Source organism: Sapajus apella, unplaced genomic scaffold (assembly GCF_009761245.1).
Source record: "Sapajus apella isolate SASKATOON/1434 unplaced genomic scaffold, GSC_monkey_1.0 scaffold45, whole genome shotgun sequence".
NCBI lineage: Eukaryota > Metazoa > Chordata > Mammalia > Primates > Cebidae > Sapajus > Sapajus apella.
In genome coordinates this window covers 9,190,127-9,208,479 of record NW_022436985.1, presented here as the reverse complement: position 1 = coordinate 9,208,479, position 18,353 = coordinate 9,190,127, and the positions used below count along the sequence as shown (strand labels likewise).

Genomic DNA, 18,353 nt, shown 5'->3' with positions numbered 1-18,353 from the left:
TTATGCTAAAAACCCTCAATAAACTAGGTACTGACGGAACATATCTCAAAATAATAAAAGTTATTTATGACAAACCAACAGCCAATATCATACAGAATGGGCAAAAACTGGAAGCATTCCCTTTGAAATCTGGCACTAGCCAAGGATGCCCTCTCTCACCACTCCTATTCAATATAGTACTGGAAGTTCTAGCCAGAGCAGTCAGGCAAGAAAAAGAAATAAATAAAGGGTATTCAAATAGGAAAGGAGGAAGTTAAATTGTCTCTATTTGCAGATGACATGATTGTATATCTAGAAGACCCCATCGTCTCAGCTCAAAATCTCCTGAAAAGCAACTTCAGCAAAGTCTCAGAATACAAAATCAATGTGCAAAAATCACAAGCATTCCTATACACCAATAACAGACTTAAAGAGAGCCAAATCAAGAACAAACTGCCATTCACAATTGCCACAAAGAGAATAAAATACCTAGGAATACAACTAACAAGGAACGTAAAGGACCTCTTCAAGGAGAACTACAAACCACTGCTCAACGAAATCAGAGAGGACACAAACAGATGGAGAAACATTCCATGTTCATGGTTAGGAAGAATCAATATCATGAAAATGGCCATACTGCCCAAAGTAATTTACAGATTCAACGCTATTCCCATCAAGCTACCAATGACCTTGTTCACAGAACTGGAAAAAACCACCTTAAACTTCATATGGAACCAAAAGAGCCTACATGGCCAAGTCAATTCTAAGCAAAAAGAACAAAACGGGAAGCATCACACTACTGGACTTCAAACTATACTACAGGGCTACAGTAATCAAAACAGTATGGTACTGGTACCAAAAAAGAGATATAGACCAATGGAACAGAACAGAGGCCTCAGAGGCAACACAACATATCTACAACCATCCGATCTTTGACAAACTGGACAAAAACAAGCAATAGGGAAAGGATTCCCAGTTTAATAAATGGTGTTGGGAAAACTGGCTAGCCATGTGCAGAAAGCAGAAACAGGACACCTTCCTGACACCTTACATTAAAATTAACTCCAGATGGATGAAAGACTTAAACATAAGACCTAACACCATAAAAACCTTAGAAGAAAATCTAGGCAAAACCATTCAGGACATAGGCGTAGCCAAGGACTTCATGACCAAAACACCAAAAGCATTGGCAACAAAAGCCAAAATAGACAAATGGGACCTAATAAAACTCCACAGCTTCTGCATGGCGAAAGAAAGTCATTAGAGTAAATCAGCAACCAACAGAATGGGAAAAAATTTTTGCAGTTTACCAATCTGACAAAGGGCTGATATCCAGAATTTAGAAAGAGCTAAAACAACAGATTTACAATAAAAAAACAAGCCCATTCAAAAGTTGGCAAAGGATATGAACAGACACGTTACAAAAGAAGACATACATGAGGCCAACAAACATGAAAAAATGCTCATCACTGGTCATTAGAGAAATGCAAATCAAAACTACATTGAGATACTACCTCACGCCAGTTAGAATGGTGATCATTAAAAAATCTGGAGACAACAGATGCTGGAGAGGATGTGGAGAAATAGGAACACTATTACACTGTTGGTGGGAGTGTAAATCAGTTCAACCATCGTGGAAGACAGTGTGGCGATTCCTCAAGGACCTAGAAATAGAAATTCCATTTGACCCAGCAATCCCATTACTGGGTATATTTCCAAAGGATTATAAATCGTTCTACTCTAAGGACACATGCACACAAATGTTCACTGCAGCACAGTTTACAATAGCAAAGACCTGGAACCAACCCAAATGTCCATCGATGATAGACTGGACAGGGAAAATGTGGCACATATACACCATAGAATATTATGCAGCCATCAAAAATGATGAGTTTGTGTCCTCTGTAGGGACATGGATGAACCTGGAAACCATCATTCTCAGCACACACACAAGAGCAGAAAATCAAACACCACATGTTCTCACTCATAGGCAGGTGTTGAACAATGAGAACACATGGGCACAGGGAGGGGAGCACTACACACTGGGGTCTGTTGGTGAGAAATAGGGGAGGGACAGCGGGGGTGGGGAGTTGGGGAGAGATAGCATGGGGAGAAATGCCAGATATAGGTGATGGGGAGGAAGGCAGCAAATCACACTGCCACGTGTGTACCTATGCAACAATCTTGCATGTTCTTCACATGTACCCCAAAACCTAAAATGCAATAAAAAAAAAGAAATTAAAAAAAAAAAGCAACCCCAAGACACATAATCATCAAATTCACCAGGGTTGAAATGAAGGAAAAAATGCTAAGGGTAGCCAGAAAGAAAGGTCAGGTTACCCACAAAGGGAAGCCCATCAGACTCATAGCAAATCTCTCAGCAGAAATCCTACAAGCCAGAATACAGTAGAGGCCAATATTCAACATCCATAAAGAAAATATTTTCAACCCAGAATTTCATATCTGACCAAACTATGCTTCATAAATGAAGGAGAAATAAAATCCTTTACAGACAAGCAACTGCTGAGAGATTTTTGTCACCACCAGGCCTGCCTTAAAAGAGCTCCTGAAGAAATCACTAAACATGGAAAGGAACAACCGGTACTAGCCACTGCAAAAACATACCAAATTGTAGACCATCAACACTAAGAAGAAAAATGCATCAATGGGCAAAACAATTAGCCAGCATCATAATCGCAAGATCAAATTCACACATAACAATATTAACCATAAATGTAAATGGGCTAAATGCCCCAACCAAAAGACACAGATTGGCAAATTGGGTAAAGGGTCAAGCCCCTTGGTGTGCTGTATTCAGGAGACTCATCTCATGAGCAAAGACACATATGAGCTCAAAATAAAAGGATGGAAGAAGACTTACCAAGCAAGTGGAAAGCAAAGAAAAAGAAGGGGTCACAATCCTAGTCTCTAATAAAACAAACTTTAACAAAGATCAAAAGACACAAAGAAGAGCATTATGTAATGGTAAAGGGATCAATGCAACAAAAAGATCTAATCATCTTTAAAGACCTACAAAGAGTCTTAGATTCCCACACAATAATAGTGGGAGACTTTAACACCTCATTGTCAATACTAGACAGATCATCAAGACAGAAAATTAACAAGGATATCCAGGACTTTAACTCAGATCTGGACCAAGTGGACCTAATCAACATCTACAGAACTCTCTAACCCAAATCCAGAGAATATACATTCTTTTCAGCACCACATTGCACTTATTCTACAATTGACCACATAATTGGAAGTTGAACACTCCTCAACAAATGCAAAAGAATGGAAATCATAACAGTCTCTCAGACCACAGTGCAATCATATTAGAACTCAGGATTAAGAAACTCATTCAAAACTGCACCACCACATGGAAACTGAAAAACCTGCTCCTGAATGACTACTGGAGAAATAATGAAATGAAGGCAGAAATAAAGATGTTCATTGAAACCAGTGAGAACTAAGACACAACGTACCAGAATCTCTGGGACACACTTAAAGTGGTGTATAGAGGGAAATTTATAGCACTAAATGCCCACATGAGAAACTGGGAAAGATCTAAAATTGACACCCTAACAACACAATTAAAAGAACTAGAGGAGCAAGATAAATGCAGAAGACAAGAAATAACTAAGATCAGAGCAGAACCGAAGGAGATAGACACAAAGAACTCTTCTTCCAAAAAAAAAAAAAAATCAGTGAACCCAGGGGCTGGTTTTTTTTTTGGAAAAGATCAACAAAATAGATAGGCTGCCCTAGCCAGACTAATAAAGAAAAAAAGAGAAAAATCGAATAGATGCAATAAAAAATGATAAAGGGGATATCACCACCAATCCCACAGAAATACAAACTACCATCAGAGAATACTATAAACACCTCTACGCAAATAAACCAGAAAATCTAAAAGAAATGGGTAAATTCCTGGACACTTACACCCTCCCAAGAGTAAACAAGGAAGAAGCTGAATCCCTGAATAGACTAGTAACAAGGTCTGAAATTGAGGCAGCAATTAACAGCCTACCAACCAAAAAAAAGTCTAGGACCAGACGGATTCATACCGAATTCTACCAGAGGTACAAAGATGAGCTGATACTATTCCTTCTGAAACTATTCCAAGCAATAGAAAAAGAGGGAGTCCTCCGTAACTCATTTTATGAGGCCAACATCATCCTGATACCAAAACCTGGCAGAGATACAACAAAAACGGAAAATTTCAGGCTAATATCCATGACGAACATTGATGCGAGAATCCTCAATAAAATACTGGCAAACTGAATTGAACAGCACGTTGAAAAGCTTATCCATCATGAGCAAGTGGGCTTCATCTCTAGGATGTAAGACTGGTTCAACATATGCAAATCAATAAACGTAATCCATCACATAAACGGAACCAAAGACAAAAACCACATGATTTTCTCAACAGAGGCAGAGAAGGCCTTTTACAAAATTCAACAGCTCTTCATGCTAAAAACTCTCAATAAACTGGTATTGATGGACTGTATCTCAAAATAAAAGCTATTTATGACAAACCCACAACCAGTAGCATGCCAAATGGGCAAAAACTAGAAGCATTCTCTTTGAAAACTGGCACAAGACAAGAATGCCCTCTCTCACAACTCCTATTCAACAAAGTATTTGAAGTTCCGGCCAGGGCAATCAGGCAAGAAAAATAAAGTCTATTCAATCCGGAAAAGAGGAAGTCAAATTCTATTTGCAGGTGACATGATTGTATAATTAGAAGACCCCTTTGTCTCAGCCTAAAATCTTCTTTGGCTGATAAGCAACCTCAGCAAAGTCTCAGGATACAAAATCAGTGTGCAGAAATCACAAGCATTCCTATACACCAGTAACAGCAAACAGCCAAATCATGAGTTAACTCCCATTCAAGATTGCTACAAAGAGAATAAAATACCTAGGAATACAACTGACAAGGGATGTGAAGGACCTCTTCAAGGAGAACTACAAACTACTGCTCAAGGAATAAGAGAGGACACAAAAAGATGGAAAAACATTCCATGCTCATGGCTAGGAAGAATCAATATCATGAAAATGGCCATACTGCCCAATGTAATCTATAGATTCAATGCCATCCCTGTCAAGCTACCATTGACTTTCTTCACAGAATTGGAAACAAACACCTTAAATTTCATATGGAGCCAAAAAAGAGGCAACATAGCCCAGACAATCCTAAGGAGAAAAGAAAAGAAAAAAGCTGGAGGCATCACGCAACCTGACTTAAAACTATACTACAAGGCTACAGTAATCAACACAGCATGGTACTGGTACCAAAACGGAGATATAGACCAATGGAAAGGCACAGAGGCCTCAGAAATAATGCCATACATCTACAGCCATCTGATCTTTGACAAACCTGACAAAAACAAGCAAGGGGGAAAGAATTCCCCATTTAGTAAATGGTGTTGGGAAAACTGACTAGCCATATAAAGAAAGCTGAAACTGGACCCCTTCCTTACATATTACACAAAAATTAACCCCAGGTGGATTAACGATTTAAACATGAGACCTAACACATAAAAACCCTAGAAGAAAATCTAGACAATACCATGCAGAACACAGGCATGAGCAAGGACTTTATCACTAAAACACCAAAAGCAATGACAACAAAGCCAAAATAGACAAATGGTATTTAATTAAACTAAAGAGCTTCTGCACAGCAAAAGAAGCTATCATTAGAGTGAACCGGCAACCAACAGAATGGGAAAAATTTTTTGCAGTTTACACATCTGACAAAGGGCTAATATCCAGAATCTATAAAGAACTTAATTAAATTTACAAGAAAAAAACCACCCCATCAAAAAGTGGGCAAAGCATATGAACAGTTCTCAAAAGAAGACATTTATGCAACCAAGAAACATGAAAAGCAGCTCATCATCACTGGTCATTAGAGAAATACAAGTCAAAACCACATTGAGATACCATCTCACGCCAGTTAGAATGGTGATTATTAAAAAATCAGGAGACAACAGATGCCGAAGAGGATGTGGAGAAATAGGAATGCTTTTACACTGTTTGCGGGAGTGTAAATTAGTTCAACCACTGTGGAAGACAATGTGGCGATTCCTCAAGGAGCTAGAACTAGAAATACCATTTGACCCAGCAATCCCATTACTCAGTGTATACACAAAGGATTATAAATCATTCTGTTATACAGACACATGCATGTGTTTGTTTACTGCAGCACTGTTCACAACAGGAAAGACTTGGAACCCACCCAAATATCCATCAGTGATAGACTGGATAGAGAAAATGTGGCACATATACACCATGGAATACTATGCAGCCATAAACAAGGCTAAGTGCACATCCTTTGCAGGTACATGGATAAAGCTGGAAACCATCATTCTCAGCAAACTGACGCAAGAACAGAAAACCAAACACCGCATGTTCTCATAAGTGGGAGTTGAACAGTGAGAACACACGGACACAGAGAGGGGAACACCACACACTGGGGCCTGTCGGGGGGTGGGGGTGGGGGTGGGGGGGTCAGGTACGGATAGCAGGGGGTGGAGGGCTATGGGAGGGATAGCATTAGGAGAAATACGTAATTTAAATTATGGAGTGATGGATGCAGCAAACCACGATGGCACATGTATATTTATGTAACAAACCTGCACATTCTTCACATGTACCTCAGAACTTAAAAGTATAATAAAAAAGTGAAATCTGAACTAAATTCAAAGATGAAACATCATAGTAATCTCATACTGAATATAAACATCCATTTCAATGTTTACTCCAGACCGAACACAATGAAAGTGCTTGTGAAAATTACAAGTCTGCCACCTCTAATTCTTATATAATTAAGTTTATGTACACTTATGAAATAACCTGACATTTATTTTGTTGGTATGTTCTAATAAACACACATTCTCAAGACAGCAAAAGATAAACCCCAGTCCAGAGCATTCTGTCTGCTTGAAGCCAATTAAGACACTGCCTCTAGTGCCTTGAGATTCTGGGCTGCAGAAATGGTTGCTGGGAAACATATATGCCTTGGCAGAGCCAGAAACCACTGACTATAGCATGTCTTCAAATAAGATCTACTGTGAACAGGGCTTCACCCCATTTCATTTGGGCTCCATTCCATGAAGATATAAGTTAGTAGAAATTACAAAGGAAAATACAAAACATTCCATACATAATTTATTGTACATAACTTGGTGTTTTCTTTTGCTGAATCATACAAATTCAAATGGGGATTCCTGAATAAATCTTTTAATTTACCTTTGGCAGAAACAACAGATGCCAAAACAATTACTAGCATCTCATTTATTTGTTGCTTAAAAAAAATTCTGTAGCATATTTTTCAAAAACAATAGTCTTAAACATGTGCTTTAACAGCTAACTGGTAATGATCCGATTAATATAGCTTATTTAAGAGAACTATTAAAGGACAGACTATACATGTATTTTTAAAAAAACAATTTTTGGTCATATGAATGATTCATGTTCAGATTTCAAAAATAGGAAAGATCCTAAAGTGCATCATTTTATTTATAATCTCACTCCTTGAAATTATAGCAATCTGCAATGTAAACAGTAGAGCAAAGAATTCCAAACTATATTTTTATGTACATTTAAACCTGTAGGATTATGTATCTTCTTTGTGTGTGGATTAAAACCAGGGCACTTCCAGCACATAGCTCAAGCTTCCATATGATTAAGAGCAAACGTAAAGGCATTCTTTTTTCCCCCCATCCTTGACTTAACTTTCAGCTGACAGAGGGGAGCTGCTACCTCACTTCAGCCTGGAAAATGTTGCTGTAAATCCCACTGGACCAGCCAGTTTCTCACAACCCTTATTAAAAACAAACCTGGTCAGTATAGTTTTACATCCCCTTCCTTTTCCTTAAAACAAACTTGTGCCCTTCAAGAAGGCAACTTTCAAAACATATAGGAGGGTGTCTGTGCCGTGTTCATCCCGTAACACCTGTCTTCAAAGGTATAGCTCCTGAAGCACTTTCTCTGATCAGCCATGGTGGGCCAGCAGATCTCTGGGCTCGGCCTGGTGAAGCGCAAAGGTGGACCCAGAACCCACTGTCCTCAGCGCAGGTGCAGGAGTGAAAAAATAACAAATCATAAAGTGACGTCAAGCACACTGAAGAGATGGATGATTTGGTGTTTTACATTCCCTGGTCCCTCCAAGATGTCTAATATAGACAGCTTTGTGACATAGTCTTTGACAAAATTATAATTGGCCACATGGCATGACTTTTTTTTTAATACATGATCTTGAAAATAGTGCGATTTAGATTCTGCCTTGGGCTGAGCTCTGCGGGCTACACATTTACCTGTCAGTTTGGGGATTTCAGTGCAGATTTTCTTTTTTTAAAAAAAATAAAACTCTGTTAAGTACTCAGGAGGCTGAGAACACAGGCCCTTTCTCTCCCTTGATCCTTTATACGCAGGCTAGGACTTAAGCAACCCCTTTATGTTTGGCTAGTGCCACAACAAAACAGCCCAGACAGGTTGCCATAAGAATGCTGGCCTGGCTTAGTGTCTGATGATAAAATCTGAGACTGCTAAGTGCAGTCAGTGTTCAGGAAAGAATCTCCAGGCTCTTCCCCCATCACCTGGTTTTAAAGTCAGCATTCATACAGCTGCTGCCACAGTCTGTCCTCTGAAGATGACTCAGTCCTACACAGCAACCAAGATTCCTTGTCAGCTGAGGAAGTCCTAAAGAAACATCCTGAAGATGATGACTGCACTGCCACTGTGGGCAGATGCAGCTTCCATCTACCTGAGGGCTGAAGGGGAAATCCTTTCACACACGTGAGGAAGGCGCAGCTCTGTGGAAAGGTGACTAGAATGGCCGCGGCAGCAAATAGGGCTCCAATGCACGTTCAAACTCAGCTGGGTCTGAGGAGAGCACGGCCCTCCACAGCAAGCTCGCTCTACAGAATAAAGTCCTGAGCTTGTTTTTAATCACAGTTAGACAGAGAATGGTCTCATGTTTCTCAGTTATCCAGGGAAGAACAGTGTATATTCTCTGTAGATGAGTGTCATCTAATGTAGTGTTTCATATCTGCTAGTGTTAGGAAATCTCCACTATTTGGGTGTGTGTATGTGTGTGTGCACGCGCACGCACACACACAGAAGTCTTGACTTTCCAATTACAAAATGCCTAAGTCAGGTCACACTGTCTTCTTCCAGCCAGTTTCTAAGGGAGGCAATGGAAATAGGAGCTGATGCCAATGATCAAGAGGCAGAAGGGCCGCATGCTTTGCAGGGCCAGCTCCAAGGCTGCCTTCCAGAACTGCTCTTTCCCAGGGAACTCTCACTGCAGCCGCAGCGCCCCCAGTGCTCGGGCGGGGGTTGCCCTTCACATGGACTTGGAATCAGTGTCTCTCTTGCTGATGAGCACCTCCAGGAGCCTCAGTTTTGCCTTTATGTGCTTGTATTCACTGTATTCTTCAGCCATAGGAGTGCGGTCTTCCTTCTGGACATTTCTAATGGAAATAAAGGAAAAGTGGTCTGAGGGTCATTTTCTGTCTCTGTGTGATAGTATTCCTTGGGCAAATTATCATTGTGTAGAAATTTTGCAGTTTATCAACGTGTAGAATCAGTGTTGCCAAGCGGCCCTTGGTCTCAAGACTGGAGCTGGATTTAGACAAGTAATGAAAATGTTTCCCCCAGAGGACATCATGTGACTGAGTTTTTATATAGTTAATCAGGCAACTTGTATGACAAGAAGGCTAAGAAATGCAGAAATTCTCTCTCTGCTAAGTATGAATTCACATTGAGTTCTCATACATCAAAATCCTTTATTCATACTTAGTGTTATCTCATTCTTATATATTTCATCTTGTGAACTTTTAAATTTTTAATTAGCAACTGGTCCACCCACAACTTACAGGGTTTTCTTTTTTTTTTTTTTTTTTTTTTTCCAAAAACAGATAGTTAATACTCCTACTTATGATAAAACAGTCTTACAATTCAATAGCTGGATCACATAATACTATTATAAGCCTTTATTAATTTACTGAGTAATTTTACATGCACAGTATTTATATGCACAAATATTTGAGAGCTTATAGGTCAAGCCCCGTGCTAAGTACTTTGTATCCATTATCTAATACAACCCTTACAACACCTTGATGAGATGGAGCCATTATCTGCACACTAAACATGATGAAACCAGCACAGGAAATCAGATAACTCACCTGCTCTTCGCCACCACGCAGTGCGCTGCTGCTTTGCGCTTTATGGGAAATTGCACATGGCAAACATCCAAACACAGGCTTCCGGCCTTTATTATTAAAGGGCAAATGTGGGCAAGGAGGCTAGCATGGGGCTTAATTTGTTCAATGAACTAAAAACCGATCTATTCATATTCTGCCTTGTTCTAGGAAAGGATTCTTGTGACTTCTTAGCAGAGGGCAGGGTAAAGAACAGGTACTCAGGAATCAGAGCATCTGGCACACAGGCCCCGCTGCACTCTGAGGGCCATCACTCTCCTCAGACACGAATTCCTGGAACCAGAGCTCATCTCCTAAGTCCCTCATGGTTCTGTTTCGTGATGATTTATGTCCACCATTGACATTTTCTTAAAACCTGGGCTTACATAATTCTATGTAGTTCCTCATGTATAAGATAATGTACATAATGTGACTCGAATAATATAAAAAAGGATAAACCAAAAATACGCTTAGAGGAAAGATACCCATCAAACCATTAATTCTGATTTGTCTTTGGCTATTATTTTGGGAATTACTACTTATATTTGCTTACCTATATTTTCTAAATACTCCTGCAATGGGTGGGAAATGAAAAGCAAATATTTAGGTATAAAAATGTATGAGACATAACCAAATCACAGATCTAAAAGTAAATTCATACAATAATTGTTAAACTGAAATACAATATATTTTAAATGACAAATTTTTTTTGAGACAGAGTTTCACTCCTGTTGCCCAGGCTCACTGCAACCCCCACCTCCCAGGTTCAAGTGATTCTCCTGCCTCAGCCTCCTGAGTAGCTGGGATTACAGGCATGCACCACCATGCCCGGCTAATTGTTGTATTTTTAGTAGAGACAGGGTTTCTTCATGTTGGTCAGGCTGGTCTCGAACTCCTGAACTCAGGTGATCCGCCCGCCTTGGCCTTCTAAAGTGCTGGGATTACAAGCGTGAGCCACCCCGCCCAGCCAACGATGTTAATTTTTATGGTGCTTTTATTTCTCCAAACTTTCAAGAAGTATAAAAGAGGACTCGAGAAACCATACTTACACAGCTTCAGTAATCTGGGTTAAAACCAATCTAAAAATGATAAAACCTAACTCCAGTGTAAGAGATGCAAAACTATCCCTGGTCCTCTCCTTGGGCTCCTGCTGCAACTTTCGGTAAGACGTTTTGTGTGCTGTTGCTCGTAAACATAAAAGGCTACTTCTTAACATAACATTATATGAGGATGATTAAATTATGCCTTGAAACACACTGGTGAGAGAGAGCCCATCAACCAGGTAGATGTACTGCTTTTCATATATATTTTTCATTTAAACTTAGCAACTATCACCTTCATTTTTGAAATGAGTTTGAAAATCAGTAATACTTAGGTCCTTCTTTCCTTGTTTCTCTAGTTCCTTTTATTCAGAGATGAGATCTCGCTCTGTTGCCTAGGGTAGAGTGCAGTGGTGGATCATAGCTCCCTGCAGCCTCAAACTCTTGGGTTCAAGCAATCCTCCTGCCTTAGCCTGCCAAGTAGCTAGAGCTACAGGTGTGCCACCACAGCCACTTGGCTAAACTCTAGTTTCTTAAGAAAAAAGCCTTGGTGCCACCAGCTGGAAACACAGTTTCCTGCTGTTATTGCCGAAGAATCTGATGGGACCGGTTCATTTCATAAATTTCAGCTGAATCTGCATTAGTCTTTGGATAATTGCCATTATCCAAAGAGCATTTCTTCTGGGAGGTCCACACAAATCCCATCATCTCATAGTCAATCTCTAAGGGTCCCTGGGCACAAACCCAAGGACCAGGTTACAGGGAGGATGCTGAAGAGTCCCCCCTTTGAAGGCATTCCACAGATCTGACAGGAAAACAAGAGGGATGGGTGTGTGTGGTAAGGTGGTGGGGAAGGGAGGGCCAGGGAAGACAGGCAGTACCTTCCATTCTGTCTGAAAAAGTTGTCTTCAAAATCCCGAAGTTTCTTTCGAATCCTTTTCTTTTCTTCTCTCATTTTCTGGAGGTGTTCCAGTAGTTCAGGTCTAAGAGAGAAGCAGCATTTCAAGGAAATTAAGTGAAATTTGAGTTGTTGTAAATGTAATGAATGTGCAACTCAAGAGGAGCTGTGCAGAAAGGAGAGGCAAGTAAGTGCAGACACAGCTGGGACACTGAAGGGGTGTGGAAGTGGATGTTTTCCATTTCCTGAAAGCCAAACATGCTGGCACCGGATCCAGCTTCTGGGGTTCCTGCTACTTAGGAATTCCTAGGCCTTTTAAAATCCCACGGCACTTTGTCATATTTTTCTTTGAAAGAAAGAGATGACATCTGTGCCCAGTGTATATTAAGTGATGGGCTGTGATGTACAGAACCACACAATACCATTTATAGAGAGAACTTCCGGTTGCTTAAGCAAGGCTCAAAAGTTCCCTCAAATAACATGGGCTGAAGCACATGCAAATTTTTTAAGAATCACTGTTTTATGCAGATACACTCCAGGTAGTCACTTGTATTTTATCAGCTACTTTACATAGATACACAGGCTAAAATAATATTTAAGAAAGCTATTTTTAACAAAACATCTCACCACCACCACCAAAATGACATACATTGAAGCAGCATGGAGATTTGAAAGCCCTGTGTCCTGGCTGCATTTTGATGGTATTTTATCATCCATTGGGGAAATAAACCCATCAGCATCATCTTCGAATTGGTCCAGAAGGCATCGTGCACTGAAATCTGTTTTCAGAGTGACCATGAAGTCTGGCTTCGAGTTGCTGTCATCTTCTGACCCTTCCTCTTCTTCCTGAAGATACACAGCAACCCCCATAAAAATCTGGTCACTTTTTGGAGCATACTTTCATTACAAGTATCATTTAACAATCATTTAATTATCCAGACACCATATAGTTTCTTCTGTATTTATATTTAGCAACATGTACATTACAGATATATTATTTAGTATATACACAATAACACAAACAACACAGCCACTCAATACAGAAAACAGACTGGAAAACTATTTTAAAATGAGTGTATAGCGTGATTAATATATTGTCAGGATGGGGATAGGAAGGAACAACCATCATAATTTATAACCTAAATGAGATGAACCAAAAGGATCCAAAAATTTCCAGCTCTGACAGCACAAAATTCATCACCAGTAACCAGTGCTTTAAAGGATTCTACTACTTGGGTATCTCAGAATTTTTTAAAAATCAGAGTCTGAACATTTTCTGAAATCAAACAACACAAGCTTTCTATTAAAGAATTGAGATTAGAAAATATTTTAGGGTTGCTTAATGCACAAAATTTTAGAGAATTTTTAAGAAGACTGAAACATTATATTCTCATGATTGAAATAAGAAAACTGAAGCTTTTCCAAGGAAATTCCAAGGGCCACATTTGTATTTTTCAGCATACAAGATTCTAAGAAAAGTATGATATTCTCTGTACTGATAATGCAAATAGAATAATAAAGCCAAATCAGCATTCTTAGTGCCAATTTAAGTCTATGTAAGCCTGAGGAAGAAATAATATCAGAGTCTGAAAGATTTCCAAAGAAGTGATTTACTACCGAAAGGCAGTCAGACCACAGAGAATATCTTACTATCTTAAAAAATTAAAAAATTGGTTCAGAATACAGCTACATGAACAGCAGTATGAATAGCATCAATGATTACAGGTAAACCAAATGGCTTCCATGCCAGTACAGGAAAGAAAATCTTAGGAGGCAGCAGCAGTTCCCGCTGGAGGGCAAAGTACAAGTTTGCAAATGGCTCGTGGTGAATTTTGGTATGCTTAATAATGGTGCCTCTGAAGAGAAATAATGTGAATAAACAAGCAACCAAACAAAGCAAAATAAACAAGGACTATCATATAACTGATCAAAGCATCGCTATGAAAATAAAATTGGCAAAAGCGAGGTGGCTTTTCCAGGTTGTCTCAGCTGTGACTTCAGATCTTGAGTCTCTTTGCTTGGTCCATAGAAGTGAATGCCTCAGTAATACATTTTTCATTTAAAATTGTTAAAATATTTTTAAAATTACAAAGCAAAATTGACTTTTTAAATAAATAATTTGTTTCTTTTTGTTTTAGTAAGAGTAATAACGTTTCCCATCGACATAGTTTGGATAAAAATAGAGATAACGTATGTCAGGTACCTCACAGGCACACCTGGGACACCCACTGTGGCCATCACTTTTCCGCTCCCCCTCCTCCTGCCCCTCCCCTGGATAAGGAAGACAGTTCAGAAGCACCCTCAGGTAACTCAGTGGAGGCAGGAGTTGGGGCCTGCTTACTGCTGTCCCCAGAGCTTGGCAAATGCTTGCAGATGGCCAATAAACGGCTGTTAAGCAGTCTGGTAATTCGGTATGAAAAGAGAACTACAAAAAACTACTATTAGAAGAGCATAAACACCTGGCCAGCTAACAAAGTACAAATAAGAACTTAACGACCTTTAATGAAATCAGGTGTCTAGGTCTTGTCAATTATATCCCAAAGTTCTGAGAGAACTTAAAAATGTGAAAGAGTGCCTTGCACACAGTGAGCACTCAATATTTTTTGAGATAAATGTAACAAAATTACTCTCAGTAGCCTTTGAAAATCATGAGGAAAAACAGCAAAATAGATTTTCAAGTAAGACAATCATTTTAAGTGTTGTGGATACTGGGTAGACTCTAGAAGGAATTGATACATAGATAATGTATAAGCAATTGGGAAATCAGTGGTCAACTGATGAGTCTGGTTCCTTAAAAATGAGTCATGAAGGTGAACCATTTTTCCTTTTTTGATAGATTGACGTAGTATTTGGATTTCAACGTACAACCAGGTAAGCAGACCCTACAAAAGGAAAGCTGGCTGCCCGTTTTCTGCTGAGTAATGACTGAAGGGTAGTCTCTAGAAGCCCCTTTACCTGAATCTGCTTACTCAGTATCTGAGTCACTTGGACAAAGAAAAAGCATATTCTCAAAACGTATAGATAATACGAAGTGAGTAGGGATACCTGATATGTTGGAATATAAAAGCTAGATTTAGTCTATCTCATACAGCGGAAATAGAAGTATAAGATGCAACAAATTGGAAAAATTCAAGGTCCTATAATTAGCTTAGGAAAAAGAAAAGCTGGACACACCAGTGGCAGTGCACAAGTATACAGCAAAGTATGAGTCAACTATGTGCCAGGGCCATGAGCAGTGGTTCTCAATGTGGGTGATATGTCCTCTCAGGGATATCCGGCAACGTCTGGAAACACTTTTGGCTGTCACAACTGGGGAAGGGGTGGTGGCAGCATACTACTGGCCTCTAGCGAGGAGGCCAGGGACTCTGGTAAGCATCTCCCAAAGCACAGCGCAGTGCTGCACAACAGTTACCCGTCCCCAAATGTCAGCAGTGCCGAGGCTGAGATACCGTATCCTCAGAAAGGCCAAAATGAATTCCCAATACCTTTGCATAGGCAAGAAACTGGAGGCATGAAAGGGCCTCAGCCATCTGATCAATATAAGGACTAGTCTTTGGTCTACTGTCCTAGTAAAACCATATCCAGATTAATGTCCAGTCCTGGACATCAGGTTTTTTTTTTTTTTTTTTGAGACGGAGTCTTGCTCTGTCGCCAGGCTGGAGTGCAGTGGCGCAATCTCGACTCACTGCAACTTCTGCCTCCTGGGTTCAAGCGATTCTTCCGCCTCAGCCTCCCGAGTAGCTGGGACCACAGGTGCGTGCCACCACGCCTGGCTAATTCTTTTGTATTTTTAGTAGTGACGGGGTTTCATTGTGTTGGCCAGGATGTTCTCGATCTCTTGACCTCGTGATCTGTCCGCCTTGGCCTCCCAAAGTGCTGGGATTACAGGCGTGGGCCACTGCGCCCGGCCTGGGCATCAGTTTTAACAGCAACACTGATAAACCAGTGTGTGTGTGTGCACAGCAGAACTAGAAGACCACTGAAAGATCTGGAACCCACATCACACAAGGAAGAGTAGGAGGAACTTGGATAACAGATTTTCACAGGGTATGCATAAGAGTGGGCAGGGTAGGTGACTGTAAATTCAGGGAAGAATCAGTATGTTTATTTCAAGTTGCTCCAGAGGGGAAACTAAGCCTAGGGTATAGAATGTAATAAATTGATAATAACTATGAATATTATAATTTCAACTGTTTTCATTAACGTTTTGTATTTATCAAACCTATACATTTAAAATTACATAATATGTAGTTAACAAAGATAATTATAAAACCAATAGTATAAGTTGTTAGTTATTAATATTCATGTAGTGAGGGACCTAACTCCTCCCATTGCTGTAGACTTTTTGAGCTTGAGGATGGAATCTCTCTGCAGGGACAAATTTTAGTGGGGATTCTTATGTGGGCTAGGAGAACTGACTAGATGATCTCTAGGTTTCTTTAGGTTGGAAAATCTAGGCCTTTAGAACTTGAGCTAGCTCTAGTTCTTATACAGCTAGTTCCCTCTCAAAAGCATTTAAAACCAGGGAAGAGTTTTGGAGAAACCACTTAGATACAGTCTTATCTTCACACCCACCAAATTCTAAATTGCATCAGAATTGCCAAGAATGAGTACACTCCAGATACATTCCAATAGGCCTGGCCAACAGGAACAAAATGAACCAAAAGACAGCACTGTTTACAAAAGAAAGGTAGTCATTGCAAAATTATCTTAAATTTTGACCATGATGTGGGCCAGGAGATAAACCACAGCCAAAATATACTTGTGGGAAAAAAAACAAAAAAAACCAAATCAAGCTAAAGGATAAGAATTGGGATAAATATCCTTTTTTAAAAAGGGGATCATTAGGTTATCTTCAGTTCATCTAGTGAGACCATTATTAACTGTTTATATTTTGGATGTGTTCAAGAACACATTTTCATCTAGTAACGGTTCTACTGCATGCTGCTAAAAGAAACATGCTAATTTTCATGCACACAATTACCCAAATTTCTCCAATTACTGTGGTTTAATTCTTGGGTGACATTATCAGCCAGACAAAATTTGTCTTCATTAACATCAAAGCGTATTGTTAAGAAAATAGCTGTAATTTTTAAAGACACAATATAGTATATTGGTCCAAATTTCTAGTGCCGTGTTTAGAGCAATTTCATAAAACAAGTTATGGCTAATATAGTGAGCACAGTCATTGCCTGACACTGTAAAATTAGGCACATGACGTATTAAGATCCGTAAAAGGCAAGAAAAGGAATACATAGAAGAAGACTTTACAGCTTATGGTGCCTTACCTCGGACAAGAAAATGGAGAAGTTCTCAATTGGTTTCCCTCAGTAGACAAGAGGCCCCTTTATACTGAAATAATCATTCCTAACTACAGAACATAAGTGACCACCCCAGGCTTGGAACTGTCACAGAAATATGATCAGTGAAACTCTTAAAACTCACTTCTGCTCCAGGCTTAACTCTTGCTTTGGAGTTAAATGACTGTTAGAAGAGCAATCACTGATTTTTAAAAAATGATTGCCTTTGATTTTCCATCTCTAGAGTTCTGTAAAAGGCAGTCCAGTTTGCTCAGTTGTCTAGAAATAAAAACATAAAAGAGGCCGTTCCTAGTACAGGCCAATCAGGGTCCCACAGAGACACGCTGATGTGTGGGCACAGATTACATCTCCCATTCTAGCAAAAGCAGCCACTGATGACAAGGATTATCCATAATTATTACTGGAAAAAAAATCAGGACATATGTTCTGGAGGCTATCAGTCATTCACAGCATCTCATTCATAGATTAAGAGCAGATTTTAAAATTAGTCCTGGGGACTAAATGTGCTGTGGGAAAGTCAAGAAGGAAGAGCGGGAAATATTGTACCAGCAGATCTGTCAAAGACGAAGATATCTGTAGAATTACAATTTTTCACTGTTACATATGTTTATATATATTTCCTTTGTTAATTTTGGTTTTTCTATAAACAGTATATGAGTTTTTTTAAAGTTAGTCTACTGAACTAATTTAAGATTTTGGAATACAGAAAATCCATTCCCCAAATACAGAAAACAAAACCAAACGGAAAGCACTTGGGCAACCAAACCAAAAAAATAATAATCCCTGAAAGCAAAGTAAAAACAATGCAAACAACAACAATACAAACAAAAGAGAGGGGGAAATAAAATGAAACTAAAGAAATCAGCTAAATGAAACTAGAGAAATCAGCACTCTTTAGAGGGACTGT

At 39.4% G+C, this 18,353-nt stretch overlaps 1 protein-coding gene and 1 long non-coding RNA gene across 14 annotated transcripts in view; one reads left to right on the top strand and one right to left on the bottom strand.

Moving 5' to 3' along the window:
- Positions 1-7,135: 7,135 nt before the first annotated feature.
- Positions 7,136-18,353, bottom strand: part of FAM13A (family with sequence similarity 13 member A) — a 393,400-nt gene continuing 382,182 nt past the window's right edge. For all 13 annotated transcript variants that reach the window (XM_032239626.1, XM_032239624.1, XM_032239629.1 and 10 more), the window contains 3 exons: positions 12,775-12,971; positions 12,109-12,210; positions 7,136-9,458 (listed from right to left, as the gene is read on the bottom strand). In XM_032239626.1, the coding sequence (XP_032095517.1) occupies positions 9,332-9,458; positions 12,109-12,210; positions 12,775-12,971 (426 nt within the window). In that variant the 3' untranslated portion in view covers positions 7,136-9,331. The remainder of the gene's footprint in view (positions 9,459-12,108; positions 12,211-12,774; positions 12,972-18,353) is intronic.
- LOC116524527 lies at positions 9,458-10,876 on the top strand. Its single transcript, XR_004257376.1, has 2 exons — positions 9,458-10,616; positions 10,664-10,876. It is a non-coding gene; the product is annotated as an uncharacterized LOC116524527 (long non-coding RNA).